Raw genomic sequence first — 18,954 nt, 5'->3', positions numbered from 1 at the left:
AGGCCAATAATAAATTTTAGGAAAAAATAAATAGGCATGTCGACTATGCTAACAAATAATGTGAAGCATAGATAGCAGATGAATATTCATAATATATGCATTAAAGACGCATTATTCTGCGCAATGTATACTGGGTAATGATTAACTCGTATCGTAACGTACATGTGTAGAGGAATGTTATCATCCAAACAGTGGTGTGCGTAAGATCGATACTCCAGGCTCCCTTTGGACTAGTACTCTCAAATTCAATAGTTTCCAGTACATGATCTGAATCTTACTATTGGACTAAATCTCCTAACAAACGCGTCTATGTTATTGGGGTTTTCTCAAACGTTGTCATGTTTTTTCGACTGACAAGACACGCCGGAATAAATACCTCACCGTTAGTTCACAGTCAGTGTGATATCTCTATGCACAGAAAATAATAATTACTTAAGACAGAATAAATGTAACTTTAGAGTCCTGCTCATCATTCAACGTAATAAGTTGAGTTGAAGTAGTATGTATAATCAAAGGTTGTGAAATCAATTCATAGTTGATTGTAAAACAAGTTCTTAGACCTTCGTTCAATCGATGAACCTTGAATGGTACATTAATTTGCTGAAATACAAGGACATCTTTCAAAGACATTCATTACATATAACGGTTTTGCCGACTTCGAGTTCGAATCTCGCGTTTCGAGTTTAAATGTTCGTAAATGTACCTGTAATTTTGAAAATGTATGTTTATGTACATTCATGAATACATATGCAGGAAGGAATAAGGTTGATATTCAGTATAACCCTCTTAAATTATTAATTATATAATTTCGACCTTTCTTGAATAATTACTATTTTTGCAACGGTTACTTTCTTATCGATAAAGCGATTTTCAGATGATACATTTTTGATTTGAAAGAATTTAAATACTTATAAAATATTGAAAGCACTATCATAAATGTGATATAATAAAATAAATATTACATAGAACATCCAATGATTCACATGTTATTGTCCCGACTCCGATTGAGAACTATATATATATTATGTCGTATACTCTGTATAGTCTGTGCGTGATTGATTGATTCGTGTATCGAAATGATTAAGCTTGCATTTATTGATTATACGCCAGCCACCGAAAATAAGGTTACACTAATGAATTTCTGAAATCAGAGTATAATTGAATGTATTATCGTGTTTGTTACTCGTTACACTCCCGACGATCTCATCGCTTCCGACGTCTGGTATGTTTCTCACAGTCTCTGTACATTTCTGTGTACATTTCAACAAAGACTAGAAGATTCACTAGACGTGCATAAGCATATCTGATTTATATCTAACTGTTAGAGATTCATACAATACACCCGTTGCTTTTGTTACCAGCACTGTTTCCACAAAAATGACAAATTATTTCTTCTAAGTCCACCATTTCAATTACGACAGACTATTGAAAAGGATTTTGCAATTGCTGCAGTTACCCGATAATATTTTATACAGTACTGGTAACATAACTACCTGTGCATCACTTTCTTGATATGTACCGTCAAGTTGATCGTAATGGATTGAAAGCAGAGGCCAGAATCTTATGGATAGAAAGCTTGCATACGTCCATTATCTGTCGCTTTTGATGTTATTGAGCGCCCTGTTGTTTATTGGGCGTTGTAGTAGGGTAAAGGTTTAAGAGTGTTGACGTGAATTTTCAGAATATGATGTTGACAACCATATTAGTGTAATATCATACATAAAACTCAGCATAATTATATATACATTTACTTTACCTCTTCATCTGGTCTATATTCGTAACCAAATTCAGCCTTTGAACGTAGCTTAACTTCATCGGCAAATTTATTAAATTCATTGTTTGCTGGCTTGTAGAAGGATAATTTAAACAAAGCTTCATATGCTTTCTTGGCGTCCTCATTTCGACCATCTTGACTAATCCACGAAAAATCGCCAAAGGTATCCTTCTGTTTGAAGAACTCGATGCAGAAGAAAGCATAACTACCATTGATAAGACCAAGATCATATGCGTTCAGCATCAACTTTCGAACCGTTTCACCCTTGGCGGCTATTATAATGACTACAAAGGTAAATAGAGTTTATTGTCATTAAATTGTATTGCCGATTAATGATACTAATGAAGTATCAAGTAATTAAAAACAGTCTCATGAAATGGAAGTAACGTTTTCGAAGAATATCCTCGTTGCTTTTCACAGGTAATCGGCACACGCTTGAGACAAGATGGGAAAGGTTGAAAATGTGCATTTTCAGGGGATTTGAATAAAAGGCCCTCACGTAGTTTATAACATTGAATGACAGATAAACAGAAAATCTCGCAAGATGTAGGCAGATGTCAAATGTGAAAACTCACATACAATTTTATTGAGAAGAAAGATAGAATATGGTGAAATGATGCACACAGTGGTATTATTAATGTAAGAGGGTCAAATAAATGTCAGTGGCACATCAGAACATAAACTAAATAGTTTTTTACAAATCTGTGTTTGTTTGTAATAGACAACAAGACAATTGTACAGATAATGAGTTTGCATACATAGAATGGCGACATGTAGATACACACACTGACGACACAGGGATACCCACAGTTCTCAGTTTCATCACGCTTACCTCACGCTAACAATTTAACTACATACACTTAATAAGTTACCGATTGTTTATCGTCCAATTCTGAAGTAGAATATACATTCACTGAAACATTATTATATAATGCCATCACCACACATCTATAGAGACCAATACTGTGAGTGCGTGTATACAAACTCGGGGTTACATCATTATTAACACAGTGCTAGGAAACATGATGTGCTGCTACTATCATCCTTTTCACCTTTGAACCCCAAAGGTCTTTCACCTTACATACCACATAGCAGACATACGTTGATGCATATCAATTAGAAAATGTAATCAAGATATGCAGCCAAGTGGGAAATATGTCCATCTGGCTAACTACACAAATGATAAAAAAATATAGAAAAAGTCAACCTACTCATTCCAACCTCTCAGCTACAAATGAATGTGTTCTACAGACCTACTATCGAACGCGATAATTAATACAATCTGAAATCATTTCACAACTCGCTACTACAACTTTGGAATGTTTCCGCTCACATCAATAAAGTAGGCATCATGAATCAGAGAGAGATAATCAACACAACACGAACACAAGCTACACATAAAGAACGCGTACCATTATTAAATACGTTCCTAATATTCATAATGTACTATTAATTATTAATAACACTGACACATAATTGAATCCAACGCAGATAAAGAAGTAGATTTCCAGAACAGGGTTCTAACCTCAAGAAAATACTCGTCAAAGCTAAATAACTAGGAGACAACCATACCAATATATCAACTGGACGTTGTGAGCCATGTGGTAAATGCAAACATTTTCAATTTATGTATCGTAATGAGATTGTCAAAACTACCAATCACTTAACCAAATCATCATATAGTTGGACAGATAGTCAGTACAATATTTTATATTATAGTTTGCACCAAATGCAACTAACAATATGTGGGGAAACTCTATTGTGTAACTTATTTATTCATTCTATTGGCAACTATACACGCAAATGCATTTGATTTAATATACAGCGAGTGTATGTACATCTACTCGATTTAGTCTGTCGGATGGGTTTCTCTTTTGTTATATTATTCGTTTGTTTCATTAATGTACTCCCTGTAGAACACCCCTGTTTTGGTTTGCGATGCTACACATTAGCAAGGTATGACGTAAAACAAGGATTGCGCTTCGCACTTATGTTTTTTTATTTATTTTATTAAATTTTTTTGGTATCATGCGCAATGATGTAAGCACTTGTTCATCACAATCTTAAAACGAATTACCAATCATAAGCTATCAAATTACGTGTTACATTACGGGGTGATGCGGCTATTTATCAGGAGTTTTGGAACCTACAATGTTGTAGAAATCACTGCGCACATCACATGATTACCCGCGATAGAGAAAGACGTGACCATCAATAATACGAGCGGAAACATGCTGAAATAGCGACTAATCGTGCGAAGCATACCACAATACATCAGTGATTCTTTTACAATCACACAGAGAGACAACGCCGTTATACGAAACAAAACAATATTGTGTCGCGAAAAAAAACGTCAGTCAGAACCGCTGTAGTTTAATCGGAAATACGCGATACTGATTGAAGCATATTTTTCTGAAAAGATTTTTGCTATTGTTGAACGCACACTTAGGGTAAATTCAGCATATGCTGTAGCTTTCTCTATAATCTATTGTACAGTCTTACTTTGACGTTTAGTAAATCGTGTTATACATTTTTCGTGTGTACAGTCTATGATTGCCATGAACACTTTCCCAAGTTACCATGTGCAGTTACAGAAAATTACTTTTGTTCATTTCTTTTAAACCACCACTGACACCGACGTGATCGTATTGTTTTCAATCATATTTAATATACTGCGTTTTGCGTTTTATTGTACCCTCATTTCAGAGTTTCAATTACATTTGAGTAAGTGCTCTCGATTGCAATGGAAAGTGGCTAAGCGCTGTAATAATTGTCATTATTAACCTTTCTGGCATATGACAGTTCGTAACATTAAGTAGAATAGCCATGCTTCTCAAATTCGAAATCATATAGCAACGAGTGTATGCGTCACTCAATTATAATAGAAGTTTTCCGCTAGTCTGTCACTGAAAGGTTTTTTTTATGATCGCTCAGACTTTTGACAGCATGTCGATTGCTATTGTTGTAAAAATTTTTGAGATATACTCTCGTGTTCGTTGTTGATTCAAATGACACAAATGTGAATGAACTACGTGGTTTTAGTTTCATATATAAGACACCTATATAGAGGTCATCCTATTTGTATTATTTTATTTCAGCAAAGTACACGTACATTGCGCCTTGCATCGAATTCTTAATGTGGTGGCATGTGGATAAAACGGTACGTGTAAAACTCGAATTCAAACATATCCCATTAGAATAAAACAAATATCACTCAACAGGAATTTAAGACAAATTTCCATTATTTTCAAATCAACAACTTTTCAATATACATACACAGTATACACAATATATTGGATGCAATGCACGTGATATTCGATTGAGAATAATCATAACTCTTAAAAGACAAGTTTGAAGAAGGCTTTTGAGAAGTGGAGATCAATCCACCTCAAAGTGTTATCAATGTCCATAATCGGAACCAGGGACATGTGAATTTACTTCAATTGCAAGTAGTCATAGGTCAAATGTTATGTAGCTATGACGTAACACGTACTGTCTGACATTCTGAGCGATTCCATTTGACAAAGCCAAGTTAAATTAAATAATCACAAGCGTATTGACTAGAGGGGAAATGTTGCTTCCCCCTTGTATGAATAGATCACATATATCTAGCCATGGTACCATGTAGAGAAAAAAAATACTTTTTCTTTTTATATAATACAAAATTAGGTCTCTCCGATATTTGCACCCAGGCTCTGTAATTTCATTTCCTTTATTCTGTTCTTTTGGCGTAATGTTATTGACATTTTAACAATGGCCTGTAGCCACGACTATATATCAAACCTTGATGCGCAGTAATTAGAACATACATTTCCGAAGGTGATACAAAACGTTATAATCGCAATATTAAGTTGATTTTAGGAATACATATTATATTATGAATTATATTTTCCTTTCCAAAACATGTGTATGGATAATTCTGTGTTGAACAGCAGACCACTGGCTTCGCAGTATTTGTTTGCACTGGAATTTCTCACTGTTCCAAACACTCAATATAGACACTATCGAGACAGTGTCTTCCAAGTGCATATCACCAGATTGATTACAACTGGACACATTTCTCTAGAATAATTCAGGATATGACAGTAGTACGTTTCAGTAAAAATGTAACTGTTAATAGAGATTGTTCTATGTTAGGAGACACAAGTATCCTATACAAAGTCAAAAAGTAATATCGCTTTTAACTTATTCGAAATCATTCTTTTGTTATTGTCTTATCGAATCAGATTGAGAATTGAGATATCACAATTTGCTATTTGCCGACTTTGTGCAAAAAAGAAGTTTTGTGATGTGATGTTTTGAAATGAACAATATAGTTATATAGAAAAAGCAATATTTTCTCGCATTTATTCAATGTTAAGTGTTGTGGAAATTTATATATAACTACGTTGCAGCATTTATTTATTTCATACTGTGAGATACAAGAAAAGTAAAAAAAATAGAACATTTTCACATCATGTTTAAAGGCTCGAATGACTTGCTCATCATAATTTGACAAAATCTCCAAGACTTTTAAAAATAAATTCACTCTAATAAGTACTTCTATGTATTTAACATATTTTTACTTTCTCTATACTTATTTCTCATTTTTAAAAATGTATATTAATAGAAAATGCAATTTATTCTTATACACCTTTATTTTACCCATAATTTAAAACTCAAATTGTAAAACACTAACACATTAATAAAACCGGTTATATTTTGCTTCTTATCACACCAATTGTGTGTTTTAGACCAAACATAATGTTACGTGACACCGGAATGAGTCAGTTGGTCACATGTTACGAACTGTTTAAACATCAAGGTCAGTCATGCGACACACTTTTTTATGAAACCAATCTACGATCTCATGTAAATGATATCATCTTTGAGAAGTTTAGCCATAAAACATCAGTGTATACTCTGCTGTAACTTTACGTGTTCTGATTGTGTTCTGATCGATTCACGTGTATAACAATTAGAATGTAATCTGTTGCTTCACTGATTTGGAAAATGACCATTTTGTGAAATAGGGTTAGATGTATACTGGAATTAAAAGTATGTTTGCTCTTATAATGAAAGCGTACATACATTTCTTGTTTGTAACATTAATTATACATTTTCAAAACGTTGTTAATGGCTGAATCTGTGCGCAATTATATTGCCTAAAATATATTACCCAAATACAGCTAATATGTTTTATAGCTAGTATTCTCTAAATGTTACAAATAGCAAAGACAATTCAATCAATTGGATATCGGTACTTGGCAGAGTAATCTTGCCTTCCTGTTTTACGGAGTAACAAAATTTTGTTGCATAAAATGCAAATTGTGTTGCACCCTGATTGTTACTGATACGATATCATTGCAGTGTCATGAGATCACAAAATATTAAACATATTTTCGCAATTTATAACCAAAATGTCATACCATGTTATGACATTGGGTGGTGTGTGAAAAACCGTGTTTTAACCCGAATCACTGCATATATGTATTTCGAAATCAATACTTCTCCTCTGCTCGAAATGTCATATTGTTTTGTTTTTCCACATTCAGACCAAAACAAGGCTGGTACAACACTACTGTATATTCTACTAAATACAGCACAATTCAAACAGTTTGATTTGCTGACAATACCTTTCTTTGAAGAGGCTCGGCATAAAAGCGTAGATCGGCTTGCCTTTTAATGATTAATTCTTGTAAATACAGCTGAGAAATAGAAGTATTTTCATCCGTTATCACAGATCAGAATCACCAGAAAACGTGCACATCGTCAAAAGACCTCAAGTTCCTTTCATGTGAGTCCAGCTATTTGTACACAGCGGGAAAGCACTTTGACTATATCACCACAAAAGACAGTACGAGTAGAACGCGATTCATACATCTCCTACGTATTAATAAACTCCAATTCACCATTGCGAGAGTGCACTTGAATGAGAAATGGCTCTATATATAAATCTAATAAACTGACATATGTCTTCGTTTATAACAAAGTGCAGCATAGTTGAAAAGAACACACATAATACTGATTTCCCTGTGCGGAAAAAATATGTTTTTATATTTTAAATCTTGTTGAAAAGAAACTCTCACAAATAATACACCACTGTATACTACCTACTGCAGCTAATGGAGGCCAGTGAAGCGCATTAAGGTTTATACTATTTACCGGAGGCAGATTGACGCTGTTGGTGAGTTGTTGGACAGCGTTAATTTACCAGTGAGTATAGCGCATATCCTGGAGGGTTTGAGCATGCTCTATACATAACGTTTGCAATATAGGTTGTTATAAAAAGAACGGTCATATAAAGACCTGGACAACGTAGCTAGGAGGCGCGAGGTGTTTTTTTTCGAGATGATGACTACATGTGAAAAAAAACATAGTTACGTCAATTGAGGAATATATTTAAACTATGTTTTGTCCTAATATCAATTAATCTTGCAATTGCACTTGCGTCCGTTATTATCACATCCTGTCTCATTTCAGAGAATCACATTGATGCATAGACATAACGATAACAGTTTTAACATTGTTCAGTTACGTAATCTCTCACCTGGATGTACATCGACAGGTATACTAATAAATGCTTACAGACGATTGAATAAACACAAGCTTCATAAATACTTGCTAGTTATTACGAAATATATTTTTGTTGAAAAGCGTTAAAATACCGTCTTTCTCCATATAGTTAAAGCAGGATGAAATAAAGAACTGTTATATGCAGCAAGAATAGTAATGTTGTATATATTGTTAAATTATATCAAATAAATCAAATGAATTTAGTAAGAGTTTACATTTGAGACATGTAAAACTGTATCTAATTGGTAAGCACAAATGCTAACAATCAAACCTATCTAGTACATGATTAAAATAGAATGTAGCTAGCGGCGATACTTGCGCTGATCGGATCATGTCGAACAAGCCGTGTACTAGCATTCATCAATTCAGAAAGTTCGAGACCCAAACTGATTTCGGAATTAAAACTAGATTGTTCGTGATTATATAAATAGATCTTAGTGTAGGAGTTACGTGTAAGCAAACACTAGACACTAATTATAACAATGAATAGTTATAAAGCTACATTGTCTCGTAGACTTCGCTGGAAACCATTTGATGTGAGTCATATAACAAATGTTATTACCCGAGTCAGCAGTTTCTTAAAATTAGTCGAGCAATTCCAGTGATTTGTTCTTTATTAAAATATTGGCATCACTTTATTCCATTGTTTACAGTCATCGATTCTATATTAATGATTGTACTACAGTGCGTAAATTTGAGGGATGTTCCGCCAAACTCACCAAATTAAATTATTGATCTTGACTTCCATGCCATAACGTGAACCCGGCGTTAAATCCTTGGCAGTTGCCCAATTAAAATCAGTACGGTATATGTTTGTATTTGCCGTTTTCAAACGAGCAAACAAATAAAGCGATCATGCTTGACCTATTTTTCATTATATTATAATATTTGTTAAAATAAAAGGGCGGTCGTCGCAATACGTTATGTTTGCTATGGGTCATATGTAACTTACACATGCGTATACGAAATTTGAACAGACGTGTGCGAAAACCCTCTTTAAAATTTGTATTGATTCAATTTCTGTTATTGGTGTTTATTTGCATAAATGTGTTGCTCGACGTCATTTATTAATTAAGCTTAGTCTGTGCTAAGAATTATTTGTAATATGCTAGACAATGTTATAGTATATTATGTTGTAGAATCGATCTATGTAATGTGCACCAGTTGTACGTCTCAATATTGTTCTATTTCCACATTATTTACCAGGCATTACTATGCGCTTGCTAATAATATATATTTTAATTTCCACACGTTAGAGCATGTCATAATTGTACGGTATGTAATGAGATGTATGAATAAATCATTACTAAGAAATTACACACCATGAACTATATTAGCTTAGTTGTGTACAACTAAATGGCGGCCACACTACATTGCCCACCGCATACGTTCTGGTCATATGGCCCAGAAAGATGAATAATAGAAAAATAGACTCTTAGACAGTATATAGCTGCATCGATCTCCGTTATGTGTCTATCGATAATGTCTGCAGCAAACGTTGCGTTATTCTCGTAATCTCGATCTCCCTTTATGTGACAGTCGATACTGTATTCTCGTAATAACAACACCTACGTCTTTGATAAGATATGTTAGTATAATGAGTAATGTTGTTATACGTTATAGCGGATGTCACAACTGAGATTATCGCTACTCACTTCTTTGGTCAAACCATTTTTTAGTATGATTTTGCAATTGCACTAAATCAGATTTACATGTACATATTTGTTTTGTTATTTATTGACTATTTTCTATGCCTTTACTTGCTGTTATTAAGATGTGTGTTATATCGTATCCCGGTAGTTCAAAATATTCATAAATAAACAACAAATGTAAGAAAATATACAAATTGAAGAAATTGTATCCTATATCTACATCGGTTTCTAATCATTGATTGTACTTTTGAATATTGTAGTGTTTGCATTTTTGCATGTATTTGGGGGTCAAAAAATAAATCACACTGTTAAGTATGAGTTAATTTTAGAACATTTTTAGATGCTTATCAATTATCTACATTTTACTGGACGTAAAAATATTAATCACAGAAAATTGTATGATTATTTAAACATTCAATGCAGCAACTCAACTTATTAATTTATTGATATGCAAATTTGGTTAATTCTAACGTCAAAATATATAATCAATCAAGAAGGATTTTTTTCATTTTGAATATTTCATCAAAATGAACAACAAATTTGAATTTCATCACAGTACTCACATAAATATTACGTAATATCAATGTTTAAATACTTTGAATGTTGAGGTTTCATAAAATATGTAGCTTTTTTAAATTAATTCTTCTCTGAGAAAAAAATATTAGTGTAAATTTTACTACCTATGAAATTCTTGGACGGAAAACTTTTCCAGCATAACTTAATAATGTTTGAGGAATTGTATTTATAGTATACACAGCGTAGCCATTTCTTAGATAATGATCAAATTATGTCAGGGATTGGCAACAACGCCTAAAGATGTGTATGCTGCATTGGGCAATTTAATCTAGTATATATTTGTTCATTATAAAATAATCTTTCTTATCGATATATGATAGAAGAAATCCGGTGTCTGATTCTGATTAGACGGAACAAATGCGATTAAACGTATTTTTATTTTGAGTAATCTATAACATGAAACGGAATAGAACAAATAAACAAATGCTCAAGTTATCGACATTGCATGTATTAGTTATATATACCATACAAGTGACATATCACGCTTGTCTTCCTAGATCATATTTTATCATTACTAACTAGTAGGTATTTGTAATACGAATGCACTAAATAGACAATTTATGTCAAAAGTGTGAAAATAAGGGGGAGAGAGCGATTATTCCGACTTAAAACATTCTTGTTCTTGCATCAACATTAAGGGAAGAATATTTTGAATATAATGGCAAACTAGTGTCAATAGAAATAACATTTGATGTTTAAATTCTTAATCCGTCGAATTTACGAATTCAAATAATACAAGTCATTGTCAATGACACGTCCCCGTTCCGTTCATATTTGAGTGACATATACATTCAAAGCAGATCATGACCGAAATGCACCTGCATATGTACAACACATTGTGCTAAATCTGAACAACATCCATCCATGCATGACTGAGATCCGGTTCTGGAATTGTGAAAATACGTGATTTTGATGCATTTTCGGCCTTAAAATGGCCATCATTCCGCTATTGTTAAGCAGATCATGAAACAAATGCACATATCTATTTGTGACATGATGTACCATGTGTGTGTGTGAAGTTTGAACTTGATCAATCCAAACATGTCTTGGATACGGATCCAGAACTGAATTCTTTAACAAAATGGCCGCCAGTCGGTCATTTCGAACTTGATCCGAAAAAAAAGACGTGCATCAAGGTCCTATTATGTTTAATGTATGTACCAAATTTGAACAAAATCCATCCATGCATAACTGAGATACGGGTCCGGAATGGTGAAAATGTGCGATTTCAATGCATTTTCGGCCTTAAAGCGGCCCCCATTTGGCTATCGTTAATGAGATCATGAAACAAATGCACATACATATTTGTGACATGATGTACCTTGTGTGTGTGAAGTTTGAACTTGATCAATCCAGACATGTCTCGGATACGGATCCAGAACTGAATTCTTTAAAACAAAATGGCCGCCAGTCCGCTATTTCGAACTTGATCCGAAAAAAAAAATGACGTGCATCAAGGTCCTATTATGTTTAATGTATGTACCAAATTTGAACAAAATCCGTCCATGCATAACTGAGATCCGGGTCCGGAATGGTGAAAATGTGCGATTTTGATGCATTTTCGGCCTTAAAATGGCCGCTATTCGGCTATCGTTAATCGGATCATGAAAAAAATGCATGTGCATATGTCCCATATAATGTGTGATGTATGAGTGAAGTTTGAACTTAATCGGTCCATGCATGTTCGAGATACAGGTGATCACGGACGGACGCACGGACGGACGGACGGACGGACGCACACAGGGCAAAACATAAGTCCCCGTTTTCGGACTGCGTCCGAACGGGGACTAAAAAGACACAATTCAAAATAAAGTCCAATTAGTGAAAATATTAATCGCCACTAAATGGCCATTACTAAAATATGCTTATCAATTGTTCAGCTCATACTTGGATATGAAAAACAGCGTGTTTCTCCAACAATTGTCCAGAGACCTCAAAAAGAGTTTCTATGTGTTTCGAAGCATAACGAAATCACATTTTATTTCCAATGTACGTTGATATGGGTACTACGGTGTTTCTAGACAACGCTACGTACATATTATAGTAGGAGCATATGATATGTTGAGTGTCTATGCAAATTCTATCATTGCGACTACGCAAGTTTTATTTTACCTGATAGAGTAGTAGCTATGTGAAATGAACAGGACTACATTGATACATCTAGTTCATTACTTAGTTTAACAGCGATGTTCTTTTTTAGACTTCAGGGAGTAATATGTTAAGGTTTCCTTCAGGCGTTTACAATGAATGCAATGTACTGAACTAGTTCGGAATTAAAGCACCTAAATAGTGGTGCAATTAAATAAAATAATGCGGACAGAAACATGTCACAAATCTGTCATGGTCAAAGTAACTACCCGTTTAAAGATGGTTCTTGGATATCAGCAATGTGGTATCAAATTGACGTCATCCGTAGTGAATCCGTAAAACTAGCTGAGTGTAAAAACGTGCATTGGTGCGTATAAGTCGTAGTACTGAATTATTATATCGACATCACTTGTACAATCAGATTCAACAACAACAAATATAATCTTCCAAAAGTACATATTGACCAGTATCTGAAAATATAATAATACCCCGTGTTCATCAGTCGTTAATGGAGTCATGAACATCGTAATCACCTTAACTAGCGACTCGATAGATTGTATTTATATAAACAGAGAAACATACGCATTTACTACGGTCCTTAGGCGTGTTTATTTCTGGAATTGTGAATTAGCTTGTTTTTTCTCTCTGCTAATGTAATATACCTAAGTACTATCTAAGAACATGTAATAGGGTTGCATTGCCAAAAGCAAAACTGTCTTGGTCATAGCATGTAATGCATTGTGATGATTCTATTAGCATTGTCTGTACTTCACACACGTGTTTAACCCACGCCATCAATGCTTTGCTTCAATGGTCCATTTTTTGCAACGAGTCCGCAACCATGAGATATTGTATAGTTGTTTATGTTATATTAAATCTCATTAGGAGTGGATGGCAGTGACCAATTTGACAAATATTTTTTGGCATGTCAATATCGAAATAGTCTGAGCTTGCTTAGGAAGATTTTCAGTACATCCTCTGAAAAACGTATTACAGTTTTCATGTGCTTCACTCTATTGTGTTAATGAATCAAATCGACCCCGTACTGCCCAGATGCACATATTGTGACATTCTCGTGATAACCTTAGTATTATATATCTTTTTTTCTGCTTGTTGTAATACTTTAATGAGAGAGTAATCTTTAAATGGCAAACGGAAAATATTTTGAGTTGTAGGAACGTTCACGTTAATAAAAGGATTCTAATCCCGTCGCGGCGCTATGGTGAATCTGCGTCCAATGTAAACAACCGTTCGAATGTGACGTCACTAACCTTGAACACGTCAATTTTGACGGCGTAGGTTACACCATGTATGGTGCAGTTCGAACGAGTGCTGATACGTTTTAGAATGAGTAAATCTTGGGAACATGATTTTCAATAAAACACATAAAAACTGCTTAGTTGAAGGCACACTAATTGAATGAATTAAAAACATGTGTATTGTATTATTGTATTTTCTATCAAAACAGTAGTGTTTTAGTCATTTTTGTCAATAATAAATGTGTCATTAAAGTGCTTATTGATAGGACATTTATGAATTATTGCAACTAAGTTTATGCAAGCACCATAAAATACATATATAAATATAGAGAAACAATGCTCAAACATGTCACCATTGTCAGTAAACATACTGTGCACGTAGCGATAAATTTATTGATTTTAATATTTCAATTATAAACAGCTTTTTATATTCATATATTTTGTGCATATGGTGTATCTATCATAATTTCAGTGACAGACGAAATTAATCATGCACGATAATGATATTATCAGTAAAGTGGCGCGGGGCTGGCGCTAATTTATTGTGATCTAATCAATGAAAAATAAATTTAAATACGTTATTGTTTGTTTGTTCCAGTTTATATATGTCAATGTTCACAATTGGGTATTGTTTCTACAGTTTCGTGAGAAGAATTGAATTTCACTAAACACACTCAGATAAGCAGATAATGTGCATTAATTATGATTTTGATACAATGATATGATTTTAAAAAGTGTCTCTGATACAAGCACTTTCCAATGTTTAGATTGTGTTTTGCATGAAAGCCCTTTTCGAACTGTGGGGCTAGTGAAATCAATTTTCCTATTGTTGTGACAGTAAATAGTTCATTAATGTAATAAACCTCGGTTGACACATTATTTTATGTGTCCTGATCATAAACATTTTGCGTCAAAAAATTGTGTTTTCGATGAAAAAACTTTAAAACATGTGTATCTAATAAAGGCACTTTTAACAGTGTGTGATGATAAACACTTCTCAATACATGTTTCCGATGAAAACACTTTACAAAATGTGTGTCTAGTAAAAGCATTGTTTAACAATAGTGTGATAATAAGCTCTTTTCAATACGTGTTTCAGGTGGAAACAGTTTACATAATGTGTCATATGCAAAAACACCCAGAACATTTGTTTTCATACACTTTTCATAATTACGCAGATTATAAACAAGTCAAGTAGGGTCAAGCTTATAAACACTTTACATGTGTTACCTTAAAAAAATAAAAATATTTTATTTAAAAAAAAAGAATGATAATATAAAATTCATTTGACATTGGCCTAGACTGGATTAGACTAGAAAAGACTAGATTAGACTGGAATAGAATAGAATATACATCAGGTTGATGCCGAGAAGTATTAATATTTGATAACAGATCCAGGCAATTGCAATCACAACTGAAAATGATTTTCGAAAGATCTACTAATATATTACTTCTGATTTTAATGTATTCATACGTTATGTTGACATTCTATATCAATATTAACATTATATTGTACGTTGCATCTAAAACTTGTTTATTATACACTTTAGTAAATCATATAGGTAGCATTTTTTTTACAAAATTTGTCGTCTGCCTTTTTCTATGTTTTTTTTCTTCAATTTCTGAATCATGATCACTTAATTGGAATTTAGATACGCTCTACACTGGTTGAAAGTTTCAATTATATATTGTAGAAGTATTACATTTATTAACCACCCTGCTTTAAATATTCTCTAATTGCTGATCTGTGACAGCTTAGACTGAATATTCACTTCAGGCTAAACATATTTACTAACTGAATGCTCAAGCCGCATGTGAATATTTAATATTTTTTTACATATTATTGTAATCATTACCGCGAAAAGCACACATCCGTGATTATATATTATCCCGATATTTCATTCATTATTTAAGAGAAGTGAGTAATACTTGCTCATGAGGGAATCGCGTCATGTAATACTAAAAATGACGATGCCCCAGGACATCTTGAGAATTCTTTGTGACGATCGACCGAGCTACAAGCTTGTAACTTATTGCTATAGTCTCAGATTTAATCACACATAGCACGTGCCTGCAGGATTACACGCGTGTAATGAGTGAGCAGATTTACCCCCTGTTCGAAAATAATATATTGGTCATGTGAGCATGCCGTTCGCGTGTATAAAACTTGTATATTACACAGTGGAGGAAAGAATCGGCGTCGGTTGAACAACCATGGGAATATACGTTCAACAAATGGTCACGCTTTCACCCTGGGGAAATTACAATATGTGCTTGTCTGTGCTAAAATCTTATAATATCAACCCCCGGCTAAAGCGAGTATTAACCTAACATTTAATGAGCAAAATGTGTTTTTGTCTTGTTAACACATATATACAGACATACACTCCACCAGTTCCTTACAATATATATTTGCACAATAAATCAATTAAAAAATGTAATTTATCTTGTATTCTGTTATTTTAATATGCAATTTCGTAATACCCTTTATTACTATAATAGTTATGCAAGCTCTTTTTGCCACTGAAGGTGTAAGTTCACGATCAAATCGAGAGATCACATATAAACTTTTCACACATAATATAGTTTAATTTTAAAACCATTTATTTGATGATCAATTAATATTCTCAGAATGAAACTTTAAACATGAATTTGAAACAACCAGTACAAATCGGAGTTTAGTTGAAATGTTCTGAGCCTAGTAAATCAAAAGGTTTTGTCAGTGAATAATCGTTAGTTTTTTTTCAACAACTTTTGAAAAATGCTGTTAACCCTTTTTTCCAGTTTTCACTACCCTGTATCAGTCAAATATATTTATAATTATAAATGTTACTATCGGCGGTGTGCGAAAACCCATTTTTTGTATTGTATAGCGAGACATATAGTATTATATAGTGCGACAATTATAGCTATACTATGTGTAATACCGGTATATAACTAAGACACAAACAAAGCATATGCAATATAATTGGATGCTATTGCCTTAAGCGTGATTTGGAGTACTTCAAATAATTCAATAGAACAAAACAAATATGTTACATTGTATAAACAGTTAATGATGTATTTATTAGAATCATTGTCGTTATCCAGTGGGCGAGGGGAAATGCTGAACGGCGCATAAGTACATTTTCTAAAGAACACCATGAAAACCTCCAGCAACGTGTAATTATTTCAACCAGTGTAGCAATTATTTAGCGGTGAGTGTATCCCATAGCTGATGTAGTAGTATATGCCGTTAACAACAGAACGGTGTTAATACAATATAATCACTATCGAGATAATTGATCAGTCAAAGCTCGAAAACATGCCATTATTTACATCCATTCTGATTGACTCAGCTCTTGTCATTAGTAGCAAAAAGATGTTAATGTTCGGTGCTCGAGTGCATTTATGCTTCCTGTAAATGTTCAAAAGTCAATAAACACGGTCTATGAAAGAATGGCTGTCTGATCATGAGATTCTGGGTACTGTATAAGTAAGTACCTTTACAGATGATTACACACACGTCTGGGCCCTGGTACATTTGGTTAGCAGTGGCTGCTCACTAGGCCCATGAAAGTGTGTAAATGAAGCAGGAATGGATTAAAACTATGCGATATTATTGTGGCAACATATTATATATTTTGCCCTTGGACAAAAACTGTCAAATTTCCAAACATTTGCTCAGGCAAATTGAGATTAGAAGAAATTTTGCATATAGGGAATACAGCTTTATGGTGTTGCCGTCTTCCTGGTCGTCTACACAAACTTGGATTAAAATTACCTAAGCCTGGTAGTATGTACTATTGAATCCCTCCTTAGAAACTGAAATTTTCCCGTAAAAATCTTGCTATATATAATACATATGGTGTACTTACTACGTGCTATCTTTGAAACGTCTCTCATCATCGTAACTGTGTCCGTGCTCTCATTGAAATTCACGAATTCTGCGATCGTCAGGTTGTTCTTCATAGCAACGTTTCGAATAGACATCACAGGCTGCGAAAACAGGTTCAGACGGGCTTTGGTGTTTAGCTCCAACAACACTGCAAAACGATCCCAGTTAAATTTCTCTGCGATCGCCTTGACAAAGCCACCAAGCTGTCCGAAAGTACCGAACGTTCGAATCATGGTTTCGAATCGGAAGTTCTTGATGGCAAACATATCATCGGGGCAACTACTGCACATGTAAGGTGTATTCCAAACCATTGCCAACTTTCCAATGGGTTCTGCTTCCACAGAGTACACAGGCCCGAAAAACGCGGCATATTTTTCGGTTTCAGTGAAATTCAGAATTGCCCGTATGGTCTCTATATCGTATCCCTCGGAGTCATATCGCGTATACACAAGGCGGTGTCCTGATAAAAGCGAATCATCACTGTTCACCTTCTCTAGCGCTATGAAATACGCCGCGCCGGTTCTCCCTAAACTGTATGGTATGTCCCAGTTTGAAAGTGTCAGCAAAATGCGGTAATCGGTGGTTCCTGATTCCCCTAACAATGTGACGAGAAAGAAAAACACTAGCATCGCCATCCTTGACGCTTTTCACCGAGCGAGTTTAGAAACTAAAATAAACAGCATTCACCGATGAACGTATATAACAGCACCCGTCACTTAGCGGTGCTTACGACTGCGTACTCACAGACGGAAGTGTTGACGTTGCATGATAACACTAAATCGGTGACTGCAGTTTAACACACATACCTGTTAATGTTCTTACATCAAACGCCAACTGGTACTATTGGTTGAAACTTTACATTAATGTATATGTAATCCGTTACTGTGATATTGTTAGCAATTCGTAAATACAGCCTTTGCTAAGAAGTACATGTGTACTCGTGTGTTCGTCAGCGTCGTTAGCATCCATCAGATCATTATTCATTCACACTTGCATACGCTTGCTTCCACTTCTCGCAAAACCTCGCGCAATTCTGTAAGTATTGAATGAAATAGAAATATATCGACTGTCACTATGACAACCAGGCTAACTATAAAGCGTGCGTGTAAGCGTGCCTACACATTTTCTGCCATTTTAGTAAAAGAAGAAAAAAACGATTTGGCAGTTATAAAA

General features: G+C 34.2%; 1 protein-coding gene across 1 annotated transcript in view; it reads right to left on the bottom strand.

Annotated features, from left to right (window-relative positions):
• The window catches only part of LOC100376822 (atrial natriuretic peptide receptor 1-like), a 61,464-nt gene extending 43,048 nt beyond the window's left edge, over positions 1-18,416 (bottom strand). The window contains exons 1-2 of the mRNA XM_085495094.1: positions 17,762-18,416; positions 1,757-2,058 (exon numbers count right to left, since the gene is read on the bottom strand). Coding sequence (XP_085351220.1) covers positions 1,757-2,058; positions 17,762-18,416 — 957 coding nt within the window. The remainder of the gene's footprint in view (positions 1-1,756; positions 2,059-17,761) is intronic.
• Between the last annotated feature and the right edge of the window lie 538 nt (positions 18,417-18,954).

This window comes from Saccoglossus kowalevskii, chromosome 21, assembly GCF_978046115.1.
Source record: "Saccoglossus kowalevskii chromosome 21, keSacKowa6.1, whole genome shotgun sequence".
NCBI classification, from domain to species: Eukaryota; Metazoa; Hemichordata; class Enteropneusta; family Harrimaniidae; genus Saccoglossus; species Saccoglossus kowalevskii.
Note: the sequence above shows the minus strand (reverse complement) of the source record. Positions and strands in the feature narration are given on the sequence as shown.